Here is a 17705-nt window from a genome sequence, read left to right on the forward strand (position 1 = left end):
AACAGTAAGGGTAAATATCCTTTCTTCCCCTTTCGATTAAGGGGAAGAAAGGATATTTCTACAACGCTTCTACAATTGCAGATGTCTATGGGCAGCGATCACTTCACCATTTCGGCGAATTCAGGTGGCCGCTTGCTCGTTTGCTACCTTATAAGACATAAAAAAAATCTTGTTCTTTTAGTTTGTAAAGTCCTACACACCATCGTTTTTAACTGTGTAGTTTGATTGTTCAATTAAAATTGTGCAGTTACTACATTTTTACTCTCGTATTATTTTGTACATCTTCTATCTCACTCTATTTAAAGTTAGCGTAAAATATTTTCGGTAAAGGTCTGTTAGCTATTTCAGAAGCCACTTTCTTTTGATCTGGACAATAGTATTGTTTTCAATTTTTTCTGTTCTTCAAAATGTATCACAAAGCATTCAAAGCAGATCGTAAAAGGTTGCAAAGGTTATGATGCAGGGGCGACGCACAAATCTGCGTGCATCCAATTGCAAAGTTATTCTGTGTCTCTGTTCTTTTATTTTATTAACCGGTTTGAAACAAAGTGTTGCCATGGTAACTATCCTAACGCAAGGTCAAATTTACCAATAGATAGTTCGTAATTTTCCTACAAGGGTCAACGGACAATAATAAATCACTGGAAGCGACCGATGACAGAGCGTTTATTGTGTTACCTTGTTAGTGAATTGCCCGCTTGCAATTTATCAGTTAGGCCCAATTTCGGACTCACTGCGAGTGGTTTTTTTGGCGTCAACAAATATTCACACTGGTGGATTTTATTACAATACTAGCTTTCGAACGCGACTTCGTCTGTGGAATTAAAAAATAAAAGTAAATGGCCCGTGTTCTTGCAGACAATCCTCTAAATGTATACCAAATTTCATGTGGATCTGTTGAGCAGTTTAGGCTACAAACTTTAAAAAACATCCATCCAACTTTCCCACTTATACTGTTAGTAAGATTACTAGCTTTCGCACGCGACTTCGTCTGTGGAATTAAAAAAATAATAAAGTAGGTAAATGCCCTATGTGTTCTTACAGACAATCCTGTACATCTAAGGCAAATTTTATCTAGATCTGTTAATCATTTTAGGCTACAAATTCTAACATCCATCTATTTATCTAAACTATTTATAATTCAGTGAGTTAAGATTAAATTAAGAGGTAGGCCGAAACTTAGATGGCTAGACGAAGTCGAACGCGATCTTAAGAACATCGGCGTCAAGGGCTGGAAGCAAAAGGCCCAAAATAGACAGAAGTGGAGAAGTTTACTGGACCAGGCCCAGGCCCACACGCGGCTGTAGTGCCTCAGAGGAGGAGGAGGAGTTAAGATTAGTGAGCTACGGATAGATTTGGTCTGCTGGCTGTGGTCATATGTATATTATTTGTGGTCTTTCTATAATTTCCTTATTAATAAGTTTTATAAATAATAAATTAGAGCATTGAATGATGCTTGTTAATGATATAAGCAGAATAAATCGTTATCTTAACAAAAAAAAATGACAAGTGGTTGTCTCTACTACCTAAAACACGTTTTTTGAGTTTTTTCTAAAGGCTTGCAAGATATTTAATTGATTGGTTTTCCTTAATAAGATTTTTTTTATAATGCAAATATAATAGCATCATACTTGTGTATTCTAGAAGGATAAGCAGTTTTATGAATTGTTCCATCTGTTCTGGTACATTGGTCATAAAAAAAAAACAAAAAAATCTTATTTTTAAACATAAAAGATAAAACATAATATGTACAAATAAAAAGCTTTGTCTTGTTAGACGTTTATTAGTATCTAAAAAGTGTTTTAAATAAACCAAAAAATATTTCAAAGTTTGTTTTCTAAGAACATTACGATAAATATAAAAAAGATGCGATTAGCAAGCGTCCAAAAGCCTGCACAGACAAAATAAGATGGCCGTCTTTTTTGCTTGTTTTAGATAAACGCATATTGATTTATATTCAAGCATTAAATACGTATATTGAATTTTTTTGTTTCCTTCAAACTATGAATGTGCTGACACTGAATATATTTTTTTATATGTAACTATACTCAATACTATTATAATAAAGCATAAACACACACTTCTTTGTTGCCTAAGATGTCGGCAATCACAGCATATTTTTGAATAACTCTTTTTTTAATAAAAAGCCCTACACTTACATCACGCTTTAGGCTGTATATTTTCGCGCCGTTAAACTTAGGGGTAAATATTATGAATAAAAACCCTAATGTGGGAAAGAGAATATAGGTTGTTGCCAACATCAAGGAAGCAAGGTTGCCATGGTTTGACATCATGTCTTATCATTTTGACATTTGCAATTGATAATTTGACAAAGTGAACAATAAAATGAGTTTTTTTTGTTTTATGCGGATGAAGTCGCATGGGAACAACTAGTTTATTTTTAAAGTTGAAAATCAAAATTAAAAAAACATCATGATTAAATAAGGTTTATATTAAACACTAGCTTTCGCCGGCGACTTTATCCTCGTGGAATTAAAAAACAGTAAAAGTAAGTCTACGTGTTACAAACTATCCTCTAAATCTATGCAAAATTTTATCAAGATCCGTTCAGCATTTTAAGCTACAAACTCTAACAAACATCCATCCATACTTTTGCATTTGTAATTTAAGTAAGAAGTAAGATTATTTTTATAAGTTTCATGAAGAATGACAAAGTTTTCCATAAAATCCATTTTTTTAATACAAGTAGATTTTTGATTTACTAATATTTCCTTTAACCATTCCAACTAAGCTCTAGATTTGTGCTAGGATATGGTTCACGACAATAGTCGAATGACGAGATTCTAACCCTCGACCGCAAGATCGGTAGTCCAAACCATTAGGCTATTGGCGCTTAAAAAAATTGATTATCAGAAACCTTTACATCAAAAGTCAAATGTTCAACAGACAGATTCGAACCTAAGATATCAAAAGCATTAAACTTATAAAGGTTCCATAAAAATCGATATAAAAAGCATCCAGTGTGTATGGTATTGTTCGCAATGCACAAAGAAGGGTCACATGCTTTGCCTGGATAGTTCCAGAGAAACCCACGCCTGGCGGTCCAGGGGTACGCAACATTTTTATAATAATGTACACTTAGTCTATTATTTCTATATCTTATTAATTTACATTCAATTCCTTATTTGAGCTGGAGTATGGAAAATTAATTAAATAATAAAAAATAAATTCGCATGTACCCTTAAATATACTACACTTCAGCCCGCGATAGTTGAACGGAGCAGTCGAACTGTTCAGTTAAAACTATCTCACTTTTAGCTGAAATTGTACAATTAAAATTATAGTACAGCGGACATTTTAAATTCCGATTACAAGCGTATTGTTTTAACTAAGCCTTTAGCGGATATTAATGATCAGACAATCGGAATTGGGTATTCATAAATACACACACAATCTACAAAACATATTGATATATCTGTGCATAACCCTATCAGTCGGGGTAAAAAGAAGATAAACAAATCTTTCCGGATTCAATGGAATACAATTAAATCAACTTATGATAATAAGCTCATTAAGGTAACAACTTAATTGTCACAATTGTGTTTCTATTGTTCGTGATAAATTCTATTTAAATATCCAGAACAAAGGCGAGGAAAATGTTTACACTTTGCACTGTGTATTTGCGCATGACATTGTTTTCAATATCTTAAAGATTCTAAATAAGTTAACTTTAAAATGTAAATTTAATTAAATAAATCATACGTCGATGAAGTTTAGACGTTGTTATTAGAATCTTTATTATTACATTTATTAATCAGTAAATTTAATAAAATTAATAAGATTGACCAGCGTTCCAGAAAATGTTTGCAACCCCTGATGATCGACGGATCCCTGTCTGCGCGGGCGCAGTCCCAGGTTCATTCCACCCCGTATAAAAGCCGCGGCTGCTCACAACCGGCAATAGTACACCTGTTACCTCCGCAACATGAAGTATCTCGTTGTTTTCGCCATTTGCCTCGTCGCTGTACAGGTTTGTTTTCTTTATTTAAACTGGTGTTCTATTTTCAAAAATCGGTTCTTTGTTCGTTAGTTTTATTTCTTTTTGAAATACTGGCTGAATAGACAACTGATTGAATAGTCCTTTTTGTTTTTTTTAAATGATTGAATACTAGCTGTTGCTCGCGACATCGCCCGCGTGAAATTAAAAAAAATGTAAAAATTGTAGCTAACAGTAACTCAGTGATAACATAGCTTTTTAATGGTGCAAGAGTTTTTTTATACTTGTGATTAAACAAAACAATTTTGAATTAAAAGGAGAAATACTTCTACCTTTATACAAAAGACTTCTAATTAACAAGAAATGTTAATAAAACTATGTTAAAAAATCTTAAAGCTTAACATAAACAATATTTTTGTTTTTCATTTAAGTAGTTGTAACCAGTTTTTGTGTCAAAACAACTTATTTCCATTCGTTACCTTCTTATTTGAGCTTAATTGTATGTAGTTGCAATAACCGGTTAGCATTATTTATTATAACACAATTCACTTGTACTTATATAAAAAGGTAAGGTTTGTATTTTTGTATGTAATTAATAAATTTAAAAACTACTATATCGACTATTACATTTTACTTAATAACACAAGCTAGTTTGATTACATTTTTTTAATTCCGCGCGTACTAAGTCGCCAGCAAAGCCTAGTATTATTTTATTTAACTATTAAGACAATCAGAAAATAATGTCCATAGTTGTAAACTCTAGTGATACCACTATATTTCTTTATAGAGAAAATAGAATCCTATTTTACAAAGACAAAGGAGATATATAACTGAGTTAAATGATATTTATTCAATACTAGCTTTTACCTGCAACCCCGTCCACGTGGAATTAAAAAACAAAAGCATGTAGTCCATATGTTCTTCTAGACTATGTTCTACATCTATACCAAATTTCACCCAGATTAGTTTAGCCGTTTAGGCTTCACACTCTAACAAATTTCCATCCATCTAAACTAACAAATTTCTTTCAGGCGCTGACAGATGAACAGAAGGAGAAGCTGAAGAAGCACAGGAGCGAGTGCCTCGCGGAATCCAAGGCTGTTGAGGAACAAGTCGACAAACTCAAGACCGGAGACTTTACCGTAAGTTTAAAACAATTTTCTAAACTATGTCCATTAACGATAACTAAAGAAGACATCGAAGGACTTAAAAGTACTGAAGAAGAATAGATACTAAGACAAAAACGAGGAAAAGTAGTAATTATCTTGCTAGTTGTAAAGCAACTGTTGCTAAGGCTTTTATAATAAATCTGTTATTCTTAATATATATGATATGTAATTAATCGTATATTTTGTACACAGAATGAAAATGAGGATCTGAAGAAGTACGCTCTCTGTCTGATGGTTAAGTCAGAATTGATGACAAAGGATGGGAAGTTCAAGAAAGACGTCGCCCTCGCTAAGGTTCCTAACGCAGGTAAATATGATAATAAACTCAAACTATTAGGGAAAAGTATGGTGCGAAAGAGTACATGCTTGAAGGGAGTGAATTCAGATATGACGGCTGATAGAGATGTATTGAGCAACACATACTGTGCCGACCTTCTGAAGGGACAAGGGTCAGTTGATGAAACTAAAACTATACATAACAATCTTACTATTTTTATAAATGGGAAAATTTAGATGGATGAATGTTTGTTAGAATTTGTAGCCTAAACTAATGATCGGGTCCCAATGAAATTTGGCATAGTCGTAGAGGAGAGTCTGGAAGAACACATTGGCTACTTTCTTTTGTTTATTTTTAATTCCACGCGAATGAAGTTGCGAAATGAAATTATTGATGGAAAAATAATAATCACAATAATAGTAGAATTCTAACGTCATTAGTTATAAGGTGAAAATGAAAGTTTTTTTTCTTAAACAATGGCAAGTTTGTTCATTGAAATTACAAATTTCTTATCGCTTCATACAACACACAATAAAGCTCGTAGAATCACAATAGAGTGTAAAACGTACAAAGCGAACAATAATGCGTGTTAGAAGACACGTAAATCAACTTAAAAAAACAAAAAACTTGCTTAACAAAATTTACTTCATCGTTCAAAATTCACTTCAAACTTCATAAATGATTGTTACAGCTGACAAGCCAACAGTGGAGAAGCTGATCGACGCCTGCCTCGCAAATAAGGGCAGCACTCCTCAACAGAACGCGTGGAACTACGTCAAGTGTTACCATGAGAAGGACCCTAAGCACTCCATCCTCATCTAAGTGAAGCTAATATGGAAACAAACACTGCCTTAGATCTGAAAACCTAATTGTAAGAGATGTTTTGTGTCTCCTATGTCAGTATTGTTATTGAATAATTGTCCAATTGTAATCTACCATCTGCAGTGTCAATAAAGTGTGATTATCTAAATGTGTCATTCATTTTTTCACGTATAACCTCAAAATGTATGTTGAAGTAGACCGAGACAGTCAGGTAAAGATAGACCTAGAAAGAGATGGATTGCGTAAAACGTGGCATGAGAAAGAAAGGAGTGATGACTAAGACGGATGATAGACTTCCGTAGACGAAAACCTGTTGCCTATATAAGAAGGATAAGGGAAAAGATCTCTTAATAATGAGAAAATTATGTCTTTATGTTATTGTACAAAAAACTAATGAAACCACTAACAGCACCAATCGCACAGAACAGCAATCACATGTCAACAATATTTCGCTGAACGAAAAAGTAGGTCTCTATCTAATACTGAATGAATACTTGTACATTGACTTTTGTTAATCATGTCAAATTGGGCTAATATTATAAATGCGAAGGTTTAGATTTTAAATTAGGAACTTGCCTTGCCTTAAACGGATTTGGATACAATCTGGTGTAGATATTATCTGGAAGAACACATAGGTTACTTTTTTTAATTCATGTGTACGGAGTCGCGGGCGTAAGCTAATTACATCGACTACGACAACCTATTATGTAAGAAAGAATGACAAGAAGGAAATTCAGTCTTACCATAATTTATATATTCCAGTATTACGTAAACCCACTTGACTAATTTTCTGTGAGGACTTCAGTTGACGGAAATACGGCACTCTTTTGTTTTGCCTAGAGTAAGACAACTTTTTGATCATAAAATACAACCGATACACCTTTACAACTGCTCATTACAAATAGAAAAACGTTGAGAGTAAGATTAAAGTGGTCTTTTTGTTAGGTAGATGCCACACGAGCGGTGCGGAGTCGTCTACTATGTAAATCAAGAATAGTCGGCCGACATGAAGGTAATCGGACTGTCTCGTCTCAAAACTAAACACAGACCCTAGAATGTAGGATACTAGCTGTTTCTCGCGACTTCGCCCGCGTGAACTTAAAAAATAATAAAATAGGATGTAGACTACGTTACTCGCAGATATATTACCTTTCTAACGGTGTAAGAATTTAAAATCGGCCCAGTAGTTTTTGAATTATTTCAATACATACAAAAATACAAATCTTTCCTCCTTATAATATTAGTATAGATATAGGGCTGGCGGCGCCATTAGGCCCTCTGCCCCACTTCGGAGACATAGGACAGTAAGTAAATACGGCTCAGATTTTTTTTTTAAATTCTAAATTCATTGTGTTTCGGAACCATTCGCGTTTGATACTAGGGCTGACTGGTTCATAATTCACGTTGTTCACGCTACTTGGGATGACATAAAATTAGCGATAGCGTACCGCTAGTGTGGCATTACCTTTATTTTATTGGCCTATAACTATTGTTTGAAAGATATTAGCTATAGTACGCGCTGTATCAAAACATTCTCTATAAAACTAAGGAAGTATATTATGGTTGCTTGAATAATAAGAAAATTTACACAATGACCACATTTATTTATTCATTATTAATAACTCATAATATAATACATTGTTTAGTTATATATAAAGAATAATTTAATAGACTAACTCAATTGTTCCTCGCAGTCATATCTAGTAGTCACGTTAGTGTATCTGTGATCATCAAAATGCAAATCAGTTTATGGTTAATTTGCTTATTAATAATTCAGGTAACTATTTCTTATCTATACTATTATAATAAAGCGTAAACACACACTTTGTTGCCTAAGATGTCAGCAATTACAGCATGTTTTTTGAATAATTCTTTTTTAAATAAAAAGCACTACACTTACGTCACGCTTTAGGCTATATATTTTCACGTAATTGAACTTAGAGCGTAAATGTTTTGGATAAAAACCCTAATGTGGGAAAGAGACCATAAGTTGCTGCCAACATCAAAATCATACAGATAATTTTTTCATACTATCTCCCGAAGTAAGTTTTGAAGAAATCTTGGTACATACTTAATTAGAGATGTCTTTTAAAATAAACAAATGAACTCGAAATGTATTCTTTTGTTTTGATGAACCGACATCTGATTGTTAGTTTCTTTAATATGGTTAATTTTTATAAGAGATATTGATTTCAGGGTTCCCAAGTCTACGCAACATTTAAACGGGGTATCCTAGAGTGCGTCGAAGAGTCGAAGGTCAGCCCACAGTTGGTTCTGCAAGTGACGTCAGGCAATTGGGATGTGGTAAGTCTACAATCAGAATTGATTTTTGTTTCAACTATGAAAGTACTAGGAGCATATAAAAGAATAGCGTCTAGTTTTAGCCTGAGGCAATGATCATACCCTTCTACTATTCTTTGTTTTTTTTTTGTTTTTTAATTGGCATAACAGTAACAAGTCATCCTTCGCTTTTAGATTTTTTTGTGAGGTTCGCTGAATCGTTCACTTACTGTTTTACATTTTCGTTGCTCGCGACTTCGTCCGCGTGAAAATATTGAAAAACATAATCTGTATTACTCACTTATAACGTAGCTTTATAAGGGTGTATGAATTTTAAAAATCGGCCTAGTATTTTTTGAGTTATTTTAATACATACTAGCTGTTGTTTTCGACTTTGTCCGCGTAAAATTAAAATGTAATTAAAATAGCCTATGTTACTCACAGATAAATTACCTTTCTAACGGTGAAAGAATTTTTAAAATCGGCCCAGTAGTTTTTGAGTTATTTCAATACATACGAAAATGCAAATCTTTGTCATATTAGTACAGATAATAATATAATACGTTATGTTCAGAATAATTTTAATATGTCTTTTTAATTACAGAGAGAAGATTACAGATTAAAAGTATGGGCTTTATGTTTACTTCTTAAAGCTAAGATGATGTCAAAAGAAGGCGTATTTCATCTAGACGTCGCTCTCACTGGAGTACCAGAAAATGGTAAGATGTCATCGGTTGCATTTGTTTGAAAACATAATTGAATACTGGATATAGAACAAAAGAGTGCTAGTGCTAGTTCCACTTACATTCACTGCGTCAGGTGTCGCTAGTGGGTAGCGAATTTATTTCTTTTAATGTGTATCTCTTTTTTTTTCAAGAAATTTGAACTAACTACTAATAGATTTCTGTTATTTTTTACAGAGAGACGCACCGTCGACAAAGCTATTGACGATTGTCTATACACAACGATCCACAAGCCTGAAGAAACTGCATGGCATTTCCTTAAATGTTATCACAAAAATCATCCGAAGTACTCGTTTTTGTAGTTAAGTTATAAAATAATTGTTAGCATTATTTATTATTGTTATTTTTTTAAGTATTTAGTGATCGTTAATAAGATTTGTTGAAAATAAATTTTTAAAAACACGCCATCTATTATCATTCTTGTGCAACTTTATGGTAATGTCCGAGCAAACGTTTCTTCATTCAAGTACTAGATGTCGCGATAAAAGAATCGAACGATATTTTATTTTTCGAATAAAAATAAGATAAACAAGAATTACAATCCTATTGCGATAAAATAATATTATATCTCTTACATAATTTCATATGTAAGTGAAAAACATAGTCAAGTAAATTCAGTTAAATTCTTTCTTTCTAATTCACAAGAGCGGAATTAATTGTTAAAAACTAAAATAAGAGAAAACTCATCTTTGATAAAAATTAATTAAAAAAAAGCATTAATTGTGAATTTTTTAGGACGTTAATACATACTTAAATAAATAGAATACCTAAGAAAAAAGCAAGATAAGTAAGTCCTTTTATTATATTTAAGCGCCCCAGGCGATCGCCAAACCGCGCCCGATTTTAACACCGGCACTGGTCCTCGCCGGTAAATCGCACTATGCTTGTTCTGATTGCATTGGAATTATTGTATTGGCCTACTTTGTACCTAAACATTTCCTATTACATGCTTCAATTCATAATCTAAAATCTGCTACAAACGCAGAATTCTGTCAGTTATAATTGATTACTTCAACTCTTAAAAAAAAGGTAATTGGAATTAAAAGTTATAAAATCGTATAATATAACCTTTCAATTTGTATTTATAAAATTTATGACCGATTTCCCAAAAGAAGGTACTCAAATCGTCTGTATGTTTTTTTTTTATGTTACGTCGTAACTCCGCCGCTAGTAGACCGATTTTGATATTTCTTTCATCCGAAAGGTAGTGCTTGCAGGTGGGTCCCATTTTGTTTGTTTGATTTTTGGAGTCAAAGACTACGACGTAGTTAAATAGTTTAGCTCAAAATCGCGCGACGAAATTTGGGATCTTTTTTGCTTTATGTACCAAGTTTAATTCAATTTAAAATATGAAAACAAGATGAACGTCTACATTTATGGCGGCTTACGATTTCACTTTTATGATTATTTTGTGGAAATGAAGTAAACTTGTGTTGTAACTTCTAGAAAATAAAGAGAATAAGGGATGTTGTTATTTAGAAGAGTAACGACTTATTAAAAGCATAAGTGTGATTACATTTTAAACGTATTTCCTCGGTAAAGCAACGTATGGGTTCAACTAGACTTAGGAGTCTTTAGGAGTCTTAGGAGGAGGACTTACCTCGTACTAATCTTACTAATATATGCGAAAGTTTAGATGGATGGATGTTTGTTAGAGTTTGTAGCCTATACGGCTGAAACGATCTTAATGAAATGAGGTACAGATTTAACAGTGGTAGAGCCCGCTTTAACATCTTCGCATGAATGGGCCAGCTCCCCCGGTGTAATACCACGACCACACAGAAAACAGGCGTGAAGTGGAAGCAATTCCGCGTTTCGTCTGATGAGTGTGGTGCCGGAGGCCTAATTTTAGACCCTTTCCTTTTCCACCCTTTTCTTAAGAGGAGAGGGTGGGAAGGAAAAGTGGATTTGACGGTGGAGAAGACGCATAGGAAGGGGAAATATCCTCTTTAGATGCGTCTCCTCCTCCGTAAATGAAGGGTAGGCAACGCATCTGCAATTGCGGTTGTTTATGGGCAGCGGTCGCTTTCCATTTCGGTGGATTCAGGTGGCCGCTTGCTCGTTTGCCACCTTATATTGTAAAAAAAAACAGATGTAGAGCATAGGCTAAAATAACAGATAGGCTTTTTTTTATTATTTTATTTTAATTCCAAGCGGACGGAGTCAAGTGCTAAAGGTAGTCATTTCTAAAACCATGTTAAGGACATACAATCCTAATTAAAGTAATGATTATTTTTTCGTAACTTCATAGTTTCAATAAAAAACAAAATTTAAATTCAGATACTTGCGTTTTTTAATGATTTTCATATTAATTCAATTAATATTTCTAGCTCTTTCTAATCAAAAAGCTCTACAGAAAAACTTCTGCCACTAAAGTACTCTATAATACAACCTTTAGACCCGCCCCTGACTGCCCCCGGATTGACTACTGTTCAACAAACAGTAGCAAACTGTAAAACATATCCGTCCCTTTCACTCTAATACCGTATCAGGTATCATAGGGCTTCCCTCTCCTTTTCACTCATAGCTCATTGCTACGATTCCAAACTGTTCTAATGTTTTTATACGTTATTTGCTATCTGTACTTTAGAAACGTATTCCTAAATTCAACACAAACAAATGTCAACCTTATTCCGTTGAGTTTAAGTTGTTATTACTTTGTTTGATTTTGTGTGTAATATCGTTTTGTTTTTAATTGTATTTGGTATAATTTTAACACTGGCCGTTTCTACCAAATGCCATAATCGCCAGTAACTCGGTATAATGGCGGACAGTTTTTTTTTAAACTTTAAATTCTGAAAACGTTCATTGTTGGCCGGTGTTCGTAATTATGTTGTTATCTTGATTTTAGATAAAACATTTTTACATGCTTTATTGGGAGGTGTCCTTCCGGTGCTGATATTTATTTATTAATAAACTAGCTGTTGTCCGCGACTTCGTCCGCGTGGATTAAAAAATTCCTCATTTCATCGAGATCCATTTACCAGTTTAGGCTACAAACTCTGACAAACATCCATCCAAACTTTCGCTTTTATAACATTAGTAATAAGTAAGACTAGCTGTTGATCCCGACTTCATCCGCATATGATTTTACAAACTATGTTCTACATTTTTGGAAAATTTTATCGATATATGTTTAGCCGTTTTGGATATCTGTAGTGACAAACATACATCCAAACTTATGTTCATATTATTAGTATGAAGTATGATAGAAAATAAACCCAGTTTATGTTATTGTGCGAAGATAAATTGGTGCAATTTTGTGTACATGTAAATCCGTTTACTCGGATTTTGATGTGAGATTACCTTTTTAAATATTGTAAAACATGACAATGCACTTGGATAATTTGTACCTTGCCTATCTTTGTTTATGATAGTGATATATATGTGATATTTAGAAACTTTTAGTACTACAGTTTTTAAGGGCATTAACTTAATCAATTACTTATGTATCTATACTAATGTTATAAAGAGGAAAGATTTACATTTTTGGATTTTTGTATGTATTCGATTCAAGTAAGAACTTCTGGGCTTATTTTAAAAAATCCTTAACTATTAGAAAGGTAATTTATCTGTGAGTAACATAGGCTACAGTTTTTAATTTCACCCGGGTGAAGTCGCGAGAAACAGCTAGTGATATTATAAAAAGGAAAGATATGTATTGAAATAACTCAAAAACTACTGGGCCGATTTCAATTTTTTTATCACCAATTACAAAGCTACGTAACCAATGTATAGTATAGGCTATTTTTTTATTACACCAAGACGAAGTCGCGAGCAATAAGCTAGTGATACTAGTATCACTTAAAGTTAAAACACTCTGTTTCCTAATTGTATAACAAAAAATATATAAATAGATGATGTTCCTCCACCTTCAAATCCAGATGTTTTATTTTGCCATCTGGTAAAAAAATGCAAAATATAACATCTGCATTTGAAGGTGGAGGAGACCCATATAAAGGAATATTTACATACGAAAGAAAGTTAATAAAATCTAGGTTAGACAGTTAAAATTTTTCTACAATTCAAATAGGAATCTTGGTAATGAATATTAACGTCTGTACAACGCACTTACCTTTTTCGATGTCGGTTTAAAAATGCAAAATAACTATAATAAAAAACCTAGCAAATTACCAGAGCGCATGCCTGATTAACATTATTGTTGTTTATTCAAGTAATGTACGTTCATTCCTTAAACGGACGCCCACTTAGAAATCGAGAGAAGCGCGTTCGGAATAATAAGTAAGGAGTTCTGTACAAATGTCGCAGAAAGGTGAATTTTATTTATATAAACTGGTTATAAACCGACTAGCTGTTCATGTGCGGCTTCATCTGAATTATAAATACTTTATTTCGTCACTAGCTGGTCTCGTAAAATTATGAAAATTTTATTATATCATTTACATGTGTCAAATTATCAATTGCAAATGTCAAAATGACATGACATGACAAACCGTGGCAACCTTGCTTCCTTGATGGCAGCAACTTATGGTTTCTTTCCCACATTAGGATTTTTATCCAAAATATTTACCCCCCTAAGTTTAATGGCGTGAAAACATATAACCTAAAGCGTGACGTAAGTGTAGGGCTTTTTATTAAAAAAGAATTATTCGAAAATATGCTGTAATTGCTGACATCTTAGGCAACAAAGAAGTGTGTGTTTACGCTTTATTATAATATATATTTTATCATTTGAATTTGTAGTACTCTTAATTAAAAATATCAAACTACACAGAAGACTACGGAGGCCTTAACAATTACCTTGACTAATTTTGCTTCTTTACTGCTATTGGCTTTTAGTCTTTGTTCCTTAGTTGACAGTTTTTTTCTATTTTATTCACTATTTAAATTAAATAGCGTGAAAACATATAGCCTATAGCGTGTCCTAAGTGTAGGGTTTTTTATTAAAGAAATAATTATTCAAAATTTTGCTGTGATTGCTGACATCTTACGTAACAAGAGTGTGTTTACGCTTTATTATGTTAGCATAGAAGAATGACATAAATGCTTGAAAAACTCACCGAGTTAATTTCGATAAAACTGTAATGTTCAATATAAAAATTGCACTTTCCTATACTAAAAACTTGATTGCAATTATATGATACTATTATAAATACGAAGGCGTAGATTTATATTAGGATGGATGTTTTTTAGAGTTTGCAGACTAAACTACTGTACGGATTTCGATGGTAATTGGCAGATATGTAGATGATAGGAAGAACACAAGGGGTACTTACTTTTGCTTTTTTTTTAAATCCACGTTAATTTACATAATATTTTTTTTATATTCTAGTAGGATTCTTAACTAACCAAGTTATTAATATGTTGGTAACTCAAGTCTGTCATAGAACCTATAAAATTAACATTGCACAATAATTGTTATAGTTTGAATAAAAAAGTAACAATTGAATGTTCAGCCTGTTGTATTATCTACATCACTTTGAACTTTTTTAAGGGTGCTTATTACGCTTTTAGTTGACAACAGCTTGTGTTTTTTCCTTTGGAAGAGGACATGGAAAGGGATGGACTACAAAGTAGACAAGAGATTACTTCTGGAAAAACCAAAAAAAAATCATAACCTATAACTTAAGTTTTTTTATAAGGAATATGTTTAAAACATGTTTAACTACTTTTTGTCCGCGATTCCGTCTTCTCAGAGTAACAAACAAAAGAAAGTAGCATATGTGTTATTCCAGACTATTTTCTACATTTGTGCCAAATTTCATCGAGATCCGTTCATGTCAGGCTAAAAAATCTAACAAACTACCATCTATCTAAACTTTCGCATTTAATAATAAGAAAAGGATTTATGACGTGTCTCACTGTACCCTAAATTGTATACGGGCGCCGATGTAACGCTGCAAGATTTTCTCTTTGCTTTGAAAAAAAACATCGTAACGCTGTCGACCGCGATACTAAGAAAATTCGTAATTGCCACACCTTTGCATACGATACATCAGTCCAACAAACACTAATTACTGATAATCGATGTTTAACAACATTGATTGATGATAATTTTTATTAAATTACTAGCTGTTGCCCGCAACTTCGTCTACATAATACTTAGCGAAAAGTAACCTATAATATGACCGTCTATGTTAGTTACCCTTCAGTGAAAGTCCGTTCGAAATAGGCCCAGCCGTTTCGGAGATTTCCCGGAACAAACGCGTCTTGCTGACACAGATAGACAAAAATATATTGCCTATCTAATTATACAGGGTGATTCTTAACGGACGGATCAACGGCTGTTAAGAATCCTGTATTTATCAATATGCTGAATTGATGTGTCACTTTTAATATTTACAGAGGGCGCTAGTAAACGCACAGTTCAGTTCGACTTATGCTCACCGGGTCAGATATTTGTATGGATCTCTGTATCATTGTAAACTGCATTAAATTGCTTCACTAAGTTTTCCCAGCCCAGATATCGTAGGAGTGCCATGGATATAACATCGCCAAGCAATTAACTGACAGCGCAACGTGTTGGCGATTTCTTGTATCAGAGTTCGCTGCGTCAAGAGTATAAGAAAATGAGTAATTATATAAACTCGACAGTCTTATAGTAAATACTAGCTGTTCTCGTGCGATTTCATACGCATAAAATTATGAAAAATTCATTTTATTGTTTAAATGTGTCAAATTACCAATTGCAAATGTCAAAATGACATGACATGACAAACCTTGGCGACCTTGCTTCCTTGATGTTGGCAGCAACTTATGGTCTCTTTCTCACATTAGGGTTTTTATCCAAAATATTTACCCCCTAAACACAACAAAGAAGTGTGTGTTTACGCTTTATTATAATAGTATAGAAGTATAGATATTGCCGACTGAGAAAAAAATAATTTAAAGTTATCTAAAGCCAGAGTTAAAACTATAACTGTACTTCGATAAAGCATAAACGTTATCAAAGCTTTTAATGTAGAGCTTTTACAATCTTTAAGTGCGAATATAAAATTACTTAGATATAAATAAAGAGTTTTAAAGGTTAAATAATAAATTTCAATTAAATACGAATAACTATTTAAATTCTCTGTTTTATTATTAGAATAAATAATCCATACAATAGTTTTAGAAAAGTTTTTTTTATATGAGTATACATTATTTTTAAATTCTACCTACCACAGTTAGTTTTCTAACCCTTGATAAGATAATGAGACGGTATCTTTGTCTATTTGACTTAAATGTCATTGTTGACCTGCCACTTTAAGTTGAGATATCCCGTTCCTCTTCAAAGATCATTAATGTTCCTAATATGTGAGTTTGTACTGGGTTTGAAAGGTCTTGTATAACTGGTGTAGGAGTCGGTTTCTTTAACATTGGTAAATAGGCGAGACGAATCGTTCGCCGCGGCTCGTTTGATGTTTGCGGCGGCGATTACAAAGTGAGCTTGTAATTGGTAGATCTGTACGTGGGTTCTTTTCAACGATGCTATGTTGTAACGGCTCTGGTGTAATCATGCGTAGATTTTTATGTGTTTATTTCTTTTAATGCAGCAGGATGAGTCGCGTGCTGAAGTTAGTTGTGTGAAGTCAACCAACACGCAGTGGTGCAGCGTGTATGACTAAGGTACTCACCTCTAACTTAGGGTATTCTGTGCATCTCTGTGGGAACGTATAGTGCTGGAGATGATTACGTTATTTATTTACTCAGATAATTTCAAAATTAGAATACAATTTAGTTATTTTATAACCATAAAGTTGACGATGGTGTAACTAACTGGCCATCCGATCAGGTATGTTATCTTAATATAGGTAAAGTAGGTTCATATGGCTATATCTGTATTTTCCTATTTATCCTGCAAATCCGTTTACGCAGAAAAAAAAATTAGTAGTCCTACCAGGATATGGTTTTCGTCTGTGTCAAATAAGCGTGTTATGGAAAGAGTAACTTTATTCGAAAGAATTTTCAAAAAAAGAATGCATTTAAAAATAAAAATTATTCGTTTAAAGAATATTTTAAAGTTGACAATTGACTATCGGCGTTTTAACATTGCTCGATAATTCACTGACAGCGCATTGACAAATATAGAGGCCTTGTGTCGGAAAGGGCACGTGCCCGTACTGGATAATACATCAGGCTAAATAGTTATTGCCTTTTAGGTCCTAGATTATTATCTAAAAGTTGAAAGTTTTATTGATTCTAGTAACTTGATATAAGGGAATCGCTTAAGGTTGATAGATCTTTGAACTTTTCAATGATTGCAGATGCGTTAACTTTGATCGACGTAAAAAGGGAAGAGGATATTTCCCCATCCTATCCCGTCTGTCAAATCCACTACACTCTTCAGTCAATTACTTATAATAAATGGGTGGAAACGGAAAAGCGACTAATATACCTTCGGCAAGCACACTTTTCAGATGAAATGTGGGGTTTTTTTTGTGACTGATTTGTCACTGTTTGCCTTGAAGAGGCATTTACAGATTCACCGGGTTTGAGATGGCCGAGCGCAGATG

At 33.3% G+C, this 17705-nt stretch overlaps 2 protein-coding genes across 2 annotated transcripts; both read left to right on the top strand.

Annotated features, from left to right (window-relative positions):
- The first annotated feature begins 3880 nt into the window (after positions 1 to 3880).
- On the top strand, positions 3881 to 6374 carry LOC106110372 (general odorant-binding protein 56a-like). The gene is made up of 4 exons (XM_013292192.1): positions 3881 to 3991; positions 4990 to 5100; positions 5320 to 5434; positions 6096 to 6374. Exons 1-4 carry the CDS (start codon positions 3947 to 3949, stop codon positions 6224 to 6226), a joined length of 402 nt encoding a protein of 133 aa, XP_013147646.1. The 5' UTR covers positions 3881 to 3946; the 3' UTR covers positions 6227 to 6374.
- A 33-nt stretch (positions 6375 to 6407) lies between these two features.
- Positions 6408 to 9551, top strand: LOC106110297 (general odorant-binding protein 83a-like). Its single transcript, XM_013292060.1, has 4 exons — positions 6408 to 6437; positions 8423 to 8530; positions 9111 to 9225; positions 9427 to 9551. Exons 1-4 carry the CDS (start codon positions 6408 to 6410, stop codon positions 9549 to 9551), a joined length of 378 nt encoding a protein of 125 aa, XP_013147514.1.
- Positions 9552 to 17705: the final 8154 nt, after the last annotated feature.

The sequence above is a fragment of the Papilio polytes genome, unplaced genomic scaffold, assembly GCF_000836215.1.
Source record: "Papilio polytes unplaced genomic scaffold, Ppol_1.0 DF820678.1, whole genome shotgun sequence".
In the NCBI taxonomy this organism is placed as follows: Eukaryota; Metazoa; Arthropoda; class Insecta; order Lepidoptera; family Papilionidae; genus Papilio; species Papilio polytes.